Consider the following 15,655-nt stretch of genomic DNA (forward strand, 5'->3'; position numbering starts at 1 on the left):
TTCAGGTCCTTTGCCCATTTTCAATTGGGTTGTTTACCTTTTTCTTGTTAAATTGTGGGAGTTTATATATTCTGGATATTAGACCCTTGTCTATTATATAGTTCCCCCCCCTCCAATTTTTTCCCATTCTGTAGGTTGTCTCTTCACTTTGTTACCAAAGTCCCTTGATGTACAGAAGTTTTTAATTTTGATGAGATCCCATTTATCTATTTTGTCTTTGTTGCCCATGCTTTGGTGTCATGTCTTAGAGCCAATATCTCTTTTAACAGCTTAGCTTCCAGGGGTCCCTGCAGGGCAATACCCAGGTATAGAGAATAGCGTTGCATTCAGGGAAGCTCAAAGATGGGGCTTCTCACCAGGTGTTTCAATTTACTCACCAACATCCCAGTCCAGAAGCCATTTCTCAATAAGAAGTCACGATTAACCATTACATTACAATATTGTCTGGTTACAGAGCTGACAACCTCCTTCATCCGGGTTCCAGAGAAATGGTTCTAGAATAGAAAACCAGGTTTAGGAAGGAGAAAGTGTTTTGTAATGCTTTACTCACTTTGGAAAGCACACTGATTACATGATTGTTGTTGGTGTTGAGTCTGTTGCTACTCCTAGCGGACCTTATATATAACAGAACGAAATGTGTCTGGTCCTGTGCCATCCTCGTAACCTTTGCTATGTTTGAGTTCACTGTTTCAGCCACTTTGTCAATCCATGTCATTGAGCGTTTCCTCACCTTCACTGACCCTTCACTTTACCAAACATGATGTCCATTTCCAGCAACTGGTTTTTCCTGGTAACGAGTCCAAAGTAAGTGAGTCCATCTTACCATTCTTGCTTCTAAAGAACATTTTGGTTGTATTTCTTCTAAGACTGATTTGTTTGTTCTTCTTACAGCCCACGGTATATTTAGTATTTTTCACAATACCACAATTGAAACGCATCAGTTCTTCTCTCTCTCTTTTTTATTGTCTAGCCTTCGCATGCATGTGAGGCTATTGAAAAGACTATGGCTTGGGCCAGGTGCCCTTAGTCCTCAAAGTGACATCTTTGCTTTTTAAAACTTTTGAGAGGTCTTTGGCAGATTTGCCCGATGCAGTGATCATCTGCATAAACGTATGATTGCACTTCTCCCTTTGTTCTGTTTAAGCTTTTCCCGAAGTGTGGTTTCTTCAACTGCGGTCTTCAGGCAAACATGTGACATGCTCCTTAAAGGGCCAGTTTTCTGGGCATCGCCCAGGACTCGCTGAATCAGATATCTGAGCTTGTGGCCCTGAAGTCTGAAATTCTAACAAGCTCTTCTCCAGGTGTGTCTGAGGTATGTTAGAGTTTGCAATTCTGCTGTAAAGGAAAAACATAATTGAAGTCATGCTGGAAAACTGGCATCCTAAGGATTTTAAAAGTATTTTTATTGTGGAAAGATACCAGGCATACACAGAAGTGGAAAGGACAGTGTAATGAGCCCCAGGCACCCTGACCCAGCTTCAGTAATTATCAGCTCCTGGCCAACCCCCTCACACTTTCACCTCCCCAGTTATTTTGAAGCAAATTCCTAATATTGTATCATTTTACTTGTACATATTTAAGTATGTATCACTAATAAAGACCAGTTTTAAAACACACAGCTATAATACCAATATCACACTCAAAAGTGAACATAATCCCTTAATATTCTCAAATGAAGCCATTATTCATACATCCCTGTAAGTATCGTATGTATGTGTTTTAACAGTTTGTTCAAACCAGGATCCAAATCAGGCCTATACAAGGCACCTGGTTGACATGTCTCAGGTCTTATTTTTTTTAATTAAAATTTTCATTCTGAGATAATTGCAGAGTCACAGGCAGTCGTAGTACAGAGATCCCATGTACCCTTTGCACAGTCTCCCCCAATGGCAACATAGTGCAAAGCTATAGGACAATATCAGGACCAGCATATTGACGTTGATACTGTCATAATAGAGCATTTCCATCCCAGAAAGGGTCCCTCATGTTGTCCTTTTATGACACCCACTTGCACCCTGCCCCTTTTCCCTACCGCAGCCCCTGGCAACCACTAATCTGTTCCCCATTTCTATAGTTCTGTACTTTCAAGAATGCTAAATGCTACGTAATGGAAAGGAGCCCTGTGATGTGATGGTTAAGCCAAAAGGTTGGCAGTTTGAACTCACCTAGTGGCTCTGCAGGAGAAGGACCGGGCAGTCTTCTTCTGTAAAGATTACAGCCTAGAAAACCCTGTGGGGAAGTTCTTCTCTGTCACATGGGGTTGCCATGAGTAGGAATCAATTTGACGGCACACAACAGTGTATAAATGGAATCATACAGTATGAACTCTTTTGGGATTGGCTTTTTTCACTCAGCACAATTCTGTGGAGATTCATCCAAGTGCTGTGTTGTTAGACGCCATCAAGTCAGTTCTGACTCACAGTGACCATATGTACAACAGAACAAAACAGTGCCCGCTCCTGTACTGTCCTCACTATTGTTGCTGTGTTTGAGCCCATCGTTGCAGCCACAGTGTCAATCCATCTTGTTGAGGGTCTTCCTCTCTTTTGCTGACCCTCTACTTTACCAATCATGGTGTCCTTCTCCAGGGACTGGTCCCTCCTGATAACAAGTTGTGTGTATCAATAATTTATGCCTTTTTATCACTGATGGTGTCCCACAGTATGGATACATGACAGTTTAACCATTCACCTACTGAAGGGCATCTGGGTTGTTTCCGGTTTGGGGCCACTATAAATATAACTGCTATGAATAGTCATGTAAATGTCATTCTTGGATGTGTCCTTGGATGAGTGCCCAGGATTGCAATTTTTTTTTTTTTTTTTTTTAATGAAATTAACCTGCTCATGACTAGAGAAGGAGCTTGGGATGGCTGTGTGCAACTGTTTTGACAGAGGTTCCCCTGGAATGGATCCTCCCTTTTTTTTTTCAGGGGACACCAACTAATCACAGTCACGTTTTTTGCACATTCTTATATATATATCAGGAGCCAAAGCAGAAGGCCAGCCTGCAAGCAGTGTGATGCTGATGAAGAAACAAATATTGAGCGTTTCTCCACTGAGTAGTTCTGTTCCGTGGTTAAACAGTCCCTCTGATGGTCTTTCTTCATTTGTAAGTTATCTTCCCATTTTGCTTCCCTCCTACTCGGCTGCCTTGTCCAGTGTAAGATGCTGCCTCAGTCTGTTTACTACCTGGACACAGGGTTTCATGAAGGTGGTGCAGGACTGAGCAACATTTTGTTCTGTTGTACATAAGGTCACCATGAGTCAGAGCCGACTTGATGGCAGGTAACAGCAGCTACAAGATCTAGACTTAATTTTTTCCGGGCAGGAAATGGCTCTTAATAAGGTACTGGCAAGAGTTTTAGTTCTGAAGCTACTTCAACGTAAGCTTTTCTCGAGGAACTGCCATCTGATTGTTACTTTATGTAGAAATTAAAAAACTCTACCTAAATTGAGTGGTTTTTAATTGATATAGATTTGCTTCATTGCAGGGTCAATAGTAGATGTCCTCAACTTAGAGATGGCTCCTTCCTCCACTGTTTTAACATGCGAGGGTTGGCCAATTTCCACACTTCATCTCGTCTGAGATGGCGTCTGTACAGCTGCTCTCCAGGTTCTATGATGAGATCAAGTTAGCTTTCTAGACTTAGATTTATCTTTCTACATGATGATGTATTCGATGGCTTTTCCATGAGGCATTTATCCAGTGCCGTCAATTCCAACTCATAGCAACCATATAGGACAGAGTAGAACTGCCCCATAGGGTTTCCAAGGCTGTAACCTTTATGGAAGCAGTGTGACACATCTCTCTGCCGAAGAGTGGCTGGTGGGTTCCAACTTTTGGTTAGTAGCTGAGAGCTTTAACTACTGTGCCACTAGGGCTCCTGTGAGACAGTTAAGACTAAGAAATCCAGCTCAGTGAACAGGAGGCAAACACTTATGCCCACCCTTGCTGATGTTACAGTTTAATACACTGGGCTGCGGTGTCAGAGACTCATGGTATAAGTCCATACAGAGAATTTTCTTAAGCCCTAAGTCCATATGGACCAATGAACGGCAGCTGGGCCAGCAACTCTGGTGAGTCACCTTGACCCACCACCAGGACGCTTCTCCATCTGTAAAGTACAGCCTGATTGTGGATGGAGAGAGGGTGTTTCCAAGGTGCCACAATACCCTTTGTTTCCGGGTGCTCAAGATGTTGGCACCATCACTCACACCTTTCTGAACTGGTTATGCAAAAACACAGCCTTTGAAACCCTTCTAGCAGGAAAACTAGCTACCCTATTTTTACGCAAATAACACATGCATTACATGTTTTTTTGCCAACTGTGCAGCCCCCCATATTATGCTGTGCGTTTTATGTGTGGGCATGTTACTTGTGAAAAATACCATGTTTCCTTTCTTATAGAAACACTCCTCCTGCTTCCATGACGAACTCAATGGGGCTAAATATCAAAGAACTGACTCACCTGCTGGGACCACCAGGTACATGAGAGCAGGACCAGCCCCTGCAACCTGAGCTGTCACCTGACCCAGGTATGATGTTTCTGAGGATGTGGGCTGACTAGGCATTGCTGGGAAAAATAACCACCTTCTCCCAGAGTATTCATCTCAAAAGCAGGTACCGCAGGGGATAAAGAAGGAAGCTTTGATACTGTCATGGAGGGAAAGCCAGAGGTAAAAGGCATCTCGGTGTCCTGGGGAATAACAGGGATGATTCAGAGCCAGACCACAGTGCTGCAAAACATTTACCCAAATCTGTCAAAAGATCTGACCCCTAGCCCTGCCTTTCGAAATTTGTATCACAGAAACACAAACATAGAAAAACTGGTATAATGGCTCTCCGTGTACCCAGCCTCAGCTTCAGAAATTACCAACATTTTGTCAATCTTGTTTCATCTACCCATCCCCTCTTTTTTTTGAGTATTTTAAAGGAAATCACAGACTGCATGTTATTTTGTCCCCAAATACTTCAGTAGCCTCCCCCTCTTAGGCTGCTAACAATAAATACCCAGCATCCACTACCAAGAATTCAGCCATGTTGTTTTTAATACAGACGTGGTACAGACTGTTTAATTACAGCAGGGCAGTGGTTCCAGTTAAATAAAATTAAAAACCTTTATTTCCCCAAATATAAAATTACTAATGTCTTCAAAGAAAATATAACATGGTGAAAGCGTCAACTATCCCACCGTTCACCACAGGATTTATGATTCACCGCTTACATACTCCATCACTTTGGCAAAAGGATGAAATTTTTAAAACAGTTTATAAACCTAACATAGCAAAGACTGTATACACCTCCGTATTGCACTTATTTATGTACAAGGATAAAACAGTAAAGTCAAATGTCTTTTGCATATACCGAGAACACCACAAATTCGTCACAAACTCAACACAAGCTGATGTACTACAGATGTATAGAAATGTAATACACGTCTGTACAGAATCCCCAGACTATTAACAAATGATATGTACATAACAATTTACTACCTTTTCATTTTTAGCATAGTAAAGTTTATTAATACAGGCCTTTGGTTCTAAACCGCTTGACTAGTTTTAAGCTCACATAGTTTCTTAAGCTTTCATAGTTTTTAAATGCAAGTAAATGAGTATAAAAGCACTAAACCTCCTGGCTCACCGGTACAAAAATTACATTGGTCAATTCCCTTAGTCATCAAAAACTAGTCACAAAAATAGTTCTCGTATTCAACCTGAATGTGCCACAGGAAAAAAAAAATATTTCAAGATTTTCCAGCTTAGCCTCAATTTCAGTGCTCCTGTAGCTGCTATGTACATTAACACCTGTGTTCTTTAGGCCATTTCTTTTACGATGACTCTGCACAGAAGGTAACATTTTACTCCAGCTGAGAGTGCCCACCACACACCTCTGCTAAGACACAATGAAAACAGATTTAAAAAAAATATGTGTACCCTCTTTTTACATCTATAGAGAAGCTGCTCTGAAATAACACAGTTCTGTGTCTTTCTCTCCCCTTGTGCTTAGCCTTCGTGTCTTGCACAATCGCACTGATTGGCATCGGAAATCATCCTGAGTTTGCAAATGATACAGTGAGTCCACACCCCAGTCCACGAGGCCTGGTCACACCACTGAAGAAGAGCTGGTCATCCCATGAACCGTCGTGCTTGTTGGAGTCCCGCTGATGGCGTTGAAGATGTGAAGTGAATTCGGTAGGACGCTTGACTTCTCCTCCAGGGGGCAGATCTCGAGACACAAACAGCACGACCAAAGCGTAGTGTCAAAAACAAACATTTCTCAGGCCAGTACCTTTAACGTAACATAGCTCATCAACCTGAGACTGCTCGGGTATTCTGTGGACAGAGGCTGTTACAGCTCGTCTAGTAAGTGGCTGTTTTTCAGAGCAGGACGAGGAGAAGTCCGACATGCTCTGTTCCCTTTATGGCAAGTGGAGAGCCTTTTAGGTTCATGGGAATTAAGGAATGAGAGTGAGATCTATCTTGCACGTACTTGATTTGGACAGGACTTAGCCTTGTGCCTCAATAAGTCTTTTAAAATGAATTTGGAGCATCTGTGTTTCTCTAAGAGAAATAAACAGAAAAACCAAACCCATTGCCATCGAGTCGATTCCGACTCATAGCAACCGTATAGGACAGAGGAGAACTGCCCCTAAGGGTTTCCAGGGAGCAGCTGGTGGACTCGAACTGCTGACCTTTTTGGTTAGTAGCCGAGCTCTTTACCACTCCTCCACTCAGGGTTTTACAGATTTCCATCCTGGGAAAGAGAGTAGCTACCACTCTGACCCTAAACAAGTATCTTTTCACACCCAGTGACTCCTGGGAGCAATCTGTGTGCAAGACTTCACCTCTGGCCAGATGGAAACTCAGAAGAACATACATTCTCAAAGGCTCTCCTTGGAAACAGAAAAAGCAAGTCTACCCCAGCTTCTGACCCTTTTTGCTTAATGGTTCAGAGGAGTTCAGTCCTCATGGTTGTTAAGATACTGGGAAGTTCACTAGAGCACAGCACTCTGTATTAAGTGCCCATAAATCTGATGGTTTAACATTTTCGGCCCATTAATTTTTTTTTTTTCCTGGTTCCATCCATCAAGCTCTCTGTTATACAGGAATCTGGGGGGGGGGGGGGGTCTCATGGGAAAGACCGTGAATTTCTCTAAACATCTCAAACACTTTTCTACTTTCCTCAATGTCTACAAGAGGGTTGCAGTCCTTGCCACATGCATTGCCATCATGCCAGTTGCTCAGACTCAGTAATAACTTGGTGTGAGTCACTTGATCAAAGTTCAGAAAAATAAAACTGAAAATGATATTACCATCCCATCTGAACATGGCAGCATGGAGGAGAAAAAAGCAAGTGAGTTAAAACTCAGATATTTCAGTTAGTTTCTTATAATAGAAATTTCCTAAATCATCACAGAATATGAAAACTGACCCAAATGGCTCTGGTTTCCATTTTACAGAACTGACAACAATGTAGGGAATATACAGAAGCAGTTACGTGTTATCAGGGTGCTAACATTAATGACAAAATCTGGCAGTGGCTTGGAAGAAGGCAGACTAGTTTATGGGGGATAGGCACCTCAAACAGCAGTAATGTGGGTTCTGCTCCCTGAAATTTACTTTGTCCCTGGCCCCCTCCCCCCATGACTACTGAGCCCCCGTATGGAAAGGAGTTAATGTAGGAAGGAGACGACAACACTGGAGCCATGAAAGATGCCCATAATGACAAGGAAATTAGAAGAAGCCATGAGTATACTGGGGCAACTAGGTCGGCTATGAACAGCCCTATTTTTTAAAATGGCAACAGAAATTCCTTAATCTAAGCTGGTAACCCCTATTCTTTCAAAGGACTGGATGACTAAAGACAGCTGTAAGATGAGTGTGGGTTTTTTTTTTTTTTCTTCTGAGTAAGGAGAGACAAAGTTTATGAAACACGGCCACCTGCTTCTGAGAGCAACAATGAGGCAGGTGGCACCTTCTAGTTACTCTAGATCATGACAGACTGAGGATTCATCAGCTATTTCCCAAGTAACCTGGGTAACACAGTAGCATGACTAGGGCACGCCGTATCACTTTTCAGAAATAAAAATTCTGGACGTTGAAAGGTCTAGATCATTATAGGGTGTACTGAAGACCCCAATTAATGCACGTCCCCTAAACGAGAACTCCAAGTTGCCAGAGCCAGTGGGGCACTCACCTGCTCATGCATAATTTCAGAAAGCTCTTTTGCCATTTCCCTGTAGTTGGCCTTCATTTCTTCCTGATACTCTAACTGGTCTTCTTTAATCAGACGTTCATTTACCGCTAAGGCTTGACCACAAGCTTCCACAAATTGCCTGAGATAAGGCATGTTGAGAACAAACAGTGAGTCCAGCTGATAGTTTCTCTTTTCTGAATGATCACAGGCATTATCAATACTTGAAAAGACACTTTCAGTGTGCTTTACCTGAAAACTTCCTTAAGCAACTTCACTTTATTGTCAGGGTATCTCTTTGTGTTTGTGTCATCTAAGAAAGCTCGGGCATATGCCAGTGGACCAGCGTTGACCTAGATAAAGAACCACGAGCATACGTTATGAAGAAAGTTACCATTATCGTTTATTCACGGGCTAAAAATGGCGTGCACGTGAATTAGTCATGACTCTTGCCCTTGAAGGACATACCACCTGAGAGGAAACCGTGAGTAAACCTTATATAGTTATGTCATTTGAATTTTATATCACCCTATGCTATATATATACAGCTCACTTTTGATGGTTCATTTTACATAACAAGAAATAAGTGCTTGGAAAACTGAAGGATCTGTTCAAGGCCAAACAGCTAACAAGCAAAAACATGTGGGATCAGAGCCCAAGTCTTCCCAACTGCACGTCAAGGACTCTGGCTACTGAAATCGGTGCCACACTACAGTGCGTGGATTACACCTCAACGTGAAGCAAACAAAAACCCTCACACCTAGACCAAAAAGCAACATCGTGATCAACGGAGAAAAGATTGAAGTGAAGTTGTCAAGGATTTTGTTTTACTTGGATCCACAATCAGTGCCCATGGAAGCAGAGGTCAAGAAATCAAACGACATATTGCACTGGGCAAATCTGCTGCAGAAGACCATTTTACAGTGTGAAAAAGCAGAGATGCCACTTTGAGGACTAAGGTGCTCCTGACCCAAGCCATGGCGTTTTCAATCGCCTCATATGCGTGCGAAAGCTGGACAATAAGGAAGACCGAAGGAGAAGTGACACATTTAAATGATGGTGCTGGCGAAGAATATTGAATATACCGTGGACTGCCAGAAGAATGAAAGAGACTGTCTTAGAAGAAGTACAGCCAGAACACTCCTTGGAAGCGAGAATGGTGAGACTTTGTCTCAGGTACTTTGGACATGTTATCAGACTCTGGAGAAGGACATCATGCTTAGTAGGGTACAGGGTCAGTGAAAAAGAGGAAGACCTTCAACGAAAGGGATTGACACAGTGGCTGTGACAGTGGGCTCAAGCATAGCAAAATTGTGAGGACGGCACAGGTCCGGGCTAGTGTTTTGTTCTGTTGTACACAGGGTCGCTGTGAGTCAGAATCAACTTGATGGTATCTAACAACACCACCACAGTGAACCAACACGTTGATCTGGTGAAGTCAGTGCTAAACTAAAACTAGTATATGTGCCAGTTTTTAAAAACCAATTGAATATATGAGACCAAACAAACAATTACTTTAAAACAAAGACCTTAGAATGTATGGCGGCAGGGAAGCTAGGCTAACGGAAGTGGAACAACCAGAACAGACATACTGAGAATGTTCACTTATTGTGAAGAATGTAATGAATGCCACTGAACAACTAGTATAGAAATTGTTGAATGGGAGCCTAAACTGCTATATAAACCTTTACTGAAAACAATGTTATTTAAAACAAACAAAAAACAGTTGAGGGGGAAATTGGTCTACAGTAAGTCAGACTTTAATCCACCACTTTTGATAATGGATAGAACACTGTTAACCAGGTAGATGTAACAGACACGTACAGAACCCTGCACCCAACGACAGCACAATACACATTCTCCTGCAGTGCACATGGACCATTCTCCAGGATAGACCATAGCTTAGGATACTAAGCAAGCCCCAAGAAATCATACAAAGTATCTTTTCTGATCAAAATGAAATGAAACTAAAAATTAGTAACAAACAAAAAAACCTGGAAAATATACAAATACGTGGAAACTAAACAATCATTTGGTCAAAGAAATCAAGAGAGAAATAAAAAATTGAGTTTAACAAGAATGAAAACACAACATACCAAAACCTGTGGGTTGCAGCAAAGGCAGTGCTCAGAGGGAAATTATAGCAATAAATGCCTACATTAAAAAGATACCAAATCAACAGCCTATCTCTACAACTCAAGGAACTAGAAAAGGCAGAGTGAACTAAGCCCAAAGCTACGGAAAGAAAGAAAATAATAAACATCAGAGCAGAAATAAATGAAAGTAAATAGAAAAATGTAATGAAACCAAAGTGAGTTTTAGGAAAAGATCAATAAAATCGACAAACGTCTGGCTAGACTGACAAAGAAAAAGAGATGTAAAGATCTAAAATTAGAAATGAAAGTGGGGACATTATAGCTGACCTACAGGAATAAAGATTGTAAGGGATACTGTGAACAGTTTTATACCAAAAATTAGATAAACAGGAAATTGACAAATTCCTTGAAACACAAACTCCCTAAATTGACTCAAAAAGAAATAGCAGATCCCAACAGAGCCATAACAAGTGAAGAGATTGATTTGGTGATCAAAAACTTCCCAATAAAAAAAACTCCTAGACCAGATGGCTTCACCGGAAAATCCTACCAAACATTTATAGAAGTAACTCTAATTCTACTTAAATTTTCCCATAAACCTTCCCAAAAACTAGAAGAAGAGGGAATACTTCTTAACTCATTCTATGAAGTGAACACTATCCTGATACCAAAGCCAAAGACACCACATGAAAACTACAGAGTAAGACCGCATGTGAATACAGATGCAGAAATAGTCAACAAAATACTAGCAAACCGAATCCAAACACACATTAAAAGGATTATAAGACATGATCAGGTGGGATTTATCCCAGGAATGCAAAGGTGGTTGAACACTAGAAAATCAGTGTAACACGCCACATTCAGAGAACAAAGGAACCACATGACCACCTCCGTTGACGCAGAAAAGGCATTTGACAAAATTCAACACCCATTCATGATTAAAAAAAAAAAAAAAAAATCAAGCTAGGAATAGAAAGGAAATTTCTCAATATAATATAGGGCATTTCTGAAAACCTCACAACTAACATCATACTCAGTGGATGAAGACCAGGAGCAGGACAAGGACGCCCACCCTCACCATTGCTATTCCGTGTCATCCTGAAGTTCCAGCCACAGGCAACAAACAAACAAACAAAGGTATCCAGACTGGGAAGGAGGATGTAAGACAGGATTATACAGAGAAAAACCCCGAAGATTTCACAAGAAAGCTATTGGAACTCATAAGGTCAATACACAAAAAATCACTTGGGTTTCTATACATCAGCAGTGAGCAAGCTGAAAATGAAATTAAGGAGACATACCATTTACAATAGCATCTAAAAGAATAAAGTACTTAGGAATAAATTTAACCTGGAAAGTGAAAGACTTGGACACAGAAAACTATAAAACATGACTAAAAGAAACTAAAGACGACCTAAATAAATAGGACATTCCATGTTCCTGGACTGGAAAGCTTAATATAGATGTCAGTATTATCCAAAACAGTTTATAAATTCAATGCCATCCTCATCAAAATTCCAATAGCCTTCTTTGCAGAAATAGAAAAACCAGGGCTCAAATTTATATGGTGAATGACATTTAGAAAAACGTCAAGCAACAACCCATGGTCCTTTAGTGTGGATCTTATGAAAAGGTGACCAAAAAGGACCGCCTTACATGTTACAATCTATATGTAACTTCCATGAACATACTCTTCTTAAGATTTCAGAAAAAGACAAGACCGTGATATAGGGAACTATCCAGAGCTCAGCTGCTAACCAAAAGGTTGGCAGTTCGAATCTACCAGCCACTCCTTGGAAACCCTATGGGACAGTTTTTACCCTGTCCAATGGTTTTACCCTGTCTGAATCGACTCGATGGCAACAGTTTTTATTTTTTTATGGGTGACAGAATTATTTATATACACTTAAAAATACCGATAAAGCAGAAGGCATACTGGTCACTGGAGGGAGGTGCTATAGCATTAACACTTACTGAGGAAACCATAGGACACCTTTTTAAAAACCTGCTCTTGAAGTTTATAATATACAAGCAGAAAGCAGATTACAGCTGATGAGTTTTCACAAACTGAGCATATCTGTGTAATGTGTACCCAGATCAAGGATGATCGTCTCAAAAAAAACAAAAACAAAACCAAACCCATTGCCATCAAGTCGATTCTGACTCATAGCAACCCTATAGGTCAGAGTAGAACTGCCCCATAGGGTTTCCAAGGAGTGCCTGGTGGATTCAAACTGCCAACCTTTTTGGATAGCAGCCGTAGCTCTTAGCCACTACGCCACCAGGGTTTCCTGTCAATAAATAAATGGTGAACACTAATTAGTACCCTGAGCCCTTTCTGACACCATACACAAAAATCAATTCCAGATGGACTGCAGATCTGAATGTCAGTGCTCAAGAAAGGAGGAAAACATAGGTAATCATCTCTGAGACCTCAGAAAAGGACAGATTTCTTGAGGGGACACAAAAATGCTAGCCATAAAGGAAACACGGATTAACGGGGCCATTATAAAGCAAAGAATTTAAACAAAAGATACTATTACGAGAGTGAAGCTTAAGGTGTTTTTTCAGATACAGTTTTCACAGAAACCAGAAAACTATTGTTTCATAAGACAATCTACTACTAGTCACACTTCATATTTAAAGGAGTCTCTGCTGCCAGTTAGGGACCTATACCCGTTGCCATCGAGTTGACTCTGACTTATTGTGACCCTACTGGAGCCCTGGTGGTGCAGTGGTTAAGAGTTCGGCTACTAATAAAAATGTCAGTAGTTGGAATCCACCAGCCCCTCCTTGGAAACCCTATGGGACAATTCTACTCTGTCCTGTGGGTCACTATGAGTCAGAAGTGGCTCAACGGCAGTGGGTTTTCATAGACCAGAGAGCTGCCCCACAGGGCTTCCAAGGCTGTCATCTTCACAGAAGCAGACTGCCACGTCTTTCTCCCACAGAACGGCTGGTGGGTTCAAACCACGGACCTTTCTGTTAACAGCCAAGCACTTAACAACTGCACCACCAGTGTTCCAATTAGGGACCTAAAAAAAAAAAAAAAAAATCCACTGCTGTTGAGTGGATTTCAACTCGTAGCAACCTGGACTTCCTTATTATTACTGAAAGATCAAGTTAGTAGACAGCTTGGTGAGAATGACACATCTTATAGGCAGGGCTGCCTGAGGTTCCCTAGGCCAACCCTCCCTCTGATTTAACTGTAAAGACACTGGGGGAGCCTACTGGGATTGAGGAGGTGGCGTCGTCACTCATTGGAGTAGGTGAATGGTGTGCCCAAAGCCGAGGGAGCAGAGTTGCTGTCCCAGTGGGCCTGGAGGCAGGGCTGAGGGGCCTCCACCGAGAATCTGAAGAGCACAGCCAACACCCAGAGTCTGGAGGGCAGATCCACTGCTCCGATGGTCCATGGGAATGGAGGATTATTTTCCAGCCTCGGGTGCTAATGTCATTTATTCTGCTGGGTTTTGGAATTGCTTGGTGCCTGTTATCCCTTCTTACCCTCCAATTTCTCCTATTTGTAATGGAAATGTCTACTCTGTGTTTGTTCCATTATTGTACTCTGGAACATAACCTGTATTCTAGATTTCCCAGGTTCACTGATGGAGAAGAATTTTGCCCCAGGAAGGAACATGCTCAGAGTCTCCACTGTAATTGATTTAGACGGTCCAGAAGATGAGGTTTTAGGGTTAGAATTGATGCTGGAATGGGATCAGGTTTGGGGATGATGTGAATGAGTTTTGTATGTGGGAAGAACATGAATTTTGGAGGGCCAAAGGGTAGTATGTTATGGATTGAACTGTGTCCCTCAAAAATGTGTTGTAAATCCTAACCCCTCTACTTGTGGATATAATCCCATTTGGGAATAGGGTTTCTTTGTCATGTTAATGAGGCCATATCCATGTATGGTGTGTATTAAACCAGTCATTGTTGAGATATAAAAAGACTGATGAGGCACAGAAAAAGGACACATAGATGGGGGAAGACAGATGCCACACCACATGAAGACTGCCTAGGAGCCAAGGAACAGAAGCTGAAAAGAGATAAGAACCTTCCCACAGAGCTGACAGATAAAGCTTTTCCCTGGAGTCGTGCCCTAAAGTCAGACTTCTAACCTCTTGAAATGTAAGAAAATAAATGTCTGTCCATTAAAGCCACTATATATATATATAAAAAAAAACAGATACTGGGGGAAGGTGACCTAGGAACCACCTGGGGAAACCCAGGATGGATCTATACTAGGCCTCACTGGTCTGAATGTCTGGAGATTTCCCAGGGTGCACAGGAGCCTCCCTGTCCATTGCCTGGGCTTGCCTCTTCCTGGGGGGCACTCACCTGAACGCTCACGCTGCCCTGCAGCTTAAGCTGCAGCTTGATCATGTCCACCTCGGCTGAGGCACACACTTGCCGGAGCTCAGCCACCTTCTTGCTCATCTCGTCGATGGCCACCTCGATGGGGTTCAGGTCGGTGTGGTGCTGGTACATGACGGGGATCCGCTTCTTCACGTAGGGGAAGCAGTGGATTGCTGCGGGGGCGGGTGCCAGAGTTACTCCCCAGTGTGCACAGTCTGTATAATCATAGCTGACGGCTGTAACCAAGCGCTTGCTAGGGACCAGACGCTGGGCTGAGTGCACTCTGGGTATTACTTCATTAATCCTCTCAGTAAAATTGTTAAGAAACTAATTATTCCTATTTTACAGATGAAGAACCTGAGGCCTGTGGTGGAAAAATGAAGCAAACTGACCCTGGAAGGTAGAAAACGCGCTGACTGAGCAAGCCACTGGGTTATTAGTAAATGGCCCACAGTGACCATCCTCGTCCTTCAGGAAGGAGAATCAGGGCAAAATGCCTGGTTAAGTCTGGGTGATTGTGTGGTCTGCTAAGATGGAACAGAAGATATGGGGCAGAAGGGTATTTCTAATTTGAGTCGCTGGCAAAAGATGGGAGTGTGGACCTGTCAAAGGCAGGCTTGGAATAGTGACTAGGAAGAAATGTCACGACAGACGTCCACGAAAGCAGGAAAGGAGAGCAACATGTTGGAGGCAGACCGAGAAATGTACATCTGAGGAGCCTGGAGGGTGATCACTTGGTTTTTCGAATGTTCACACAATTGCAGTTACTGGCTGTGAACTCCCCAGGAAAAGTGACCCTTGGCTGGGCGGGCCAGGGAGGGCGCTCCTGCAACTTAGAAGGCCAGAGGTCGGATTTGAAGCAATGCAATGAAGAAGAACTGGAGGGATTAATAACTTAAGGGAAAACTCTCAAGTTCAAAGTCTACAGAATGCCCTCATCTGCTTATATGGAACTAAAGGTTGATAGAGAGCCGACATGCCTTATTTTTAGTAGCACTTTAACACCC

At 42.2% G+C, this 15,655-nt stretch overlaps 1 protein-coding gene across 15 annotated transcripts in view; it reads right to left on the minus strand.

Annotated features, from left to right (window-relative positions):
- Positions 1-1,681: 1,681 nt before the first annotated feature.
- The window catches only part of DOCK9 (dedicator of cytokinesis 9), a 336,790-nt gene continuing 322,816 nt past the window's right edge, over positions 1,682-15,655 (minus strand). For 7 of the 15 annotated variants that reach the window (XM_049853241.1, XM_049853245.1, XM_049853242.1 and 4 more), the window contains 4 exons: positions 14,631-14,821; positions 8,449-8,549; positions 8,200-8,338; positions 1,685-6,228 (listed from right to left, as the gene is read on the minus strand). In XM_049853241.1, coding sequence (XP_049709198.1) covers positions 6,106-6,228; positions 8,200-8,338; positions 8,449-8,549; positions 14,631-14,821 — 554 coding nt within the window. In that variant the 3' untranslated portion in view covers positions 1,685-6,105. Of the gene's footprint in view, positions 6,229-8,199; positions 8,339-8,448; positions 8,550-14,630; positions 14,822-15,655 lie in introns of all 15 variants that reach the window. The other 8 variants (XM_049853243.1, XM_049853244.1, XM_049853232.1 and 5 more) reach the window with 4 other exon arrangements.

The sequence above is a fragment of the Elephas maximus genome, chromosome 14, assembly GCF_024166365.1.
Source record: "Elephas maximus indicus isolate mEleMax1 chromosome 14, mEleMax1 primary haplotype, whole genome shotgun sequence".
Classification (NCBI taxonomy): Eukaryota; Metazoa; Chordata; class Mammalia; order Proboscidea; family Elephantidae; genus Elephas; species Elephas maximus.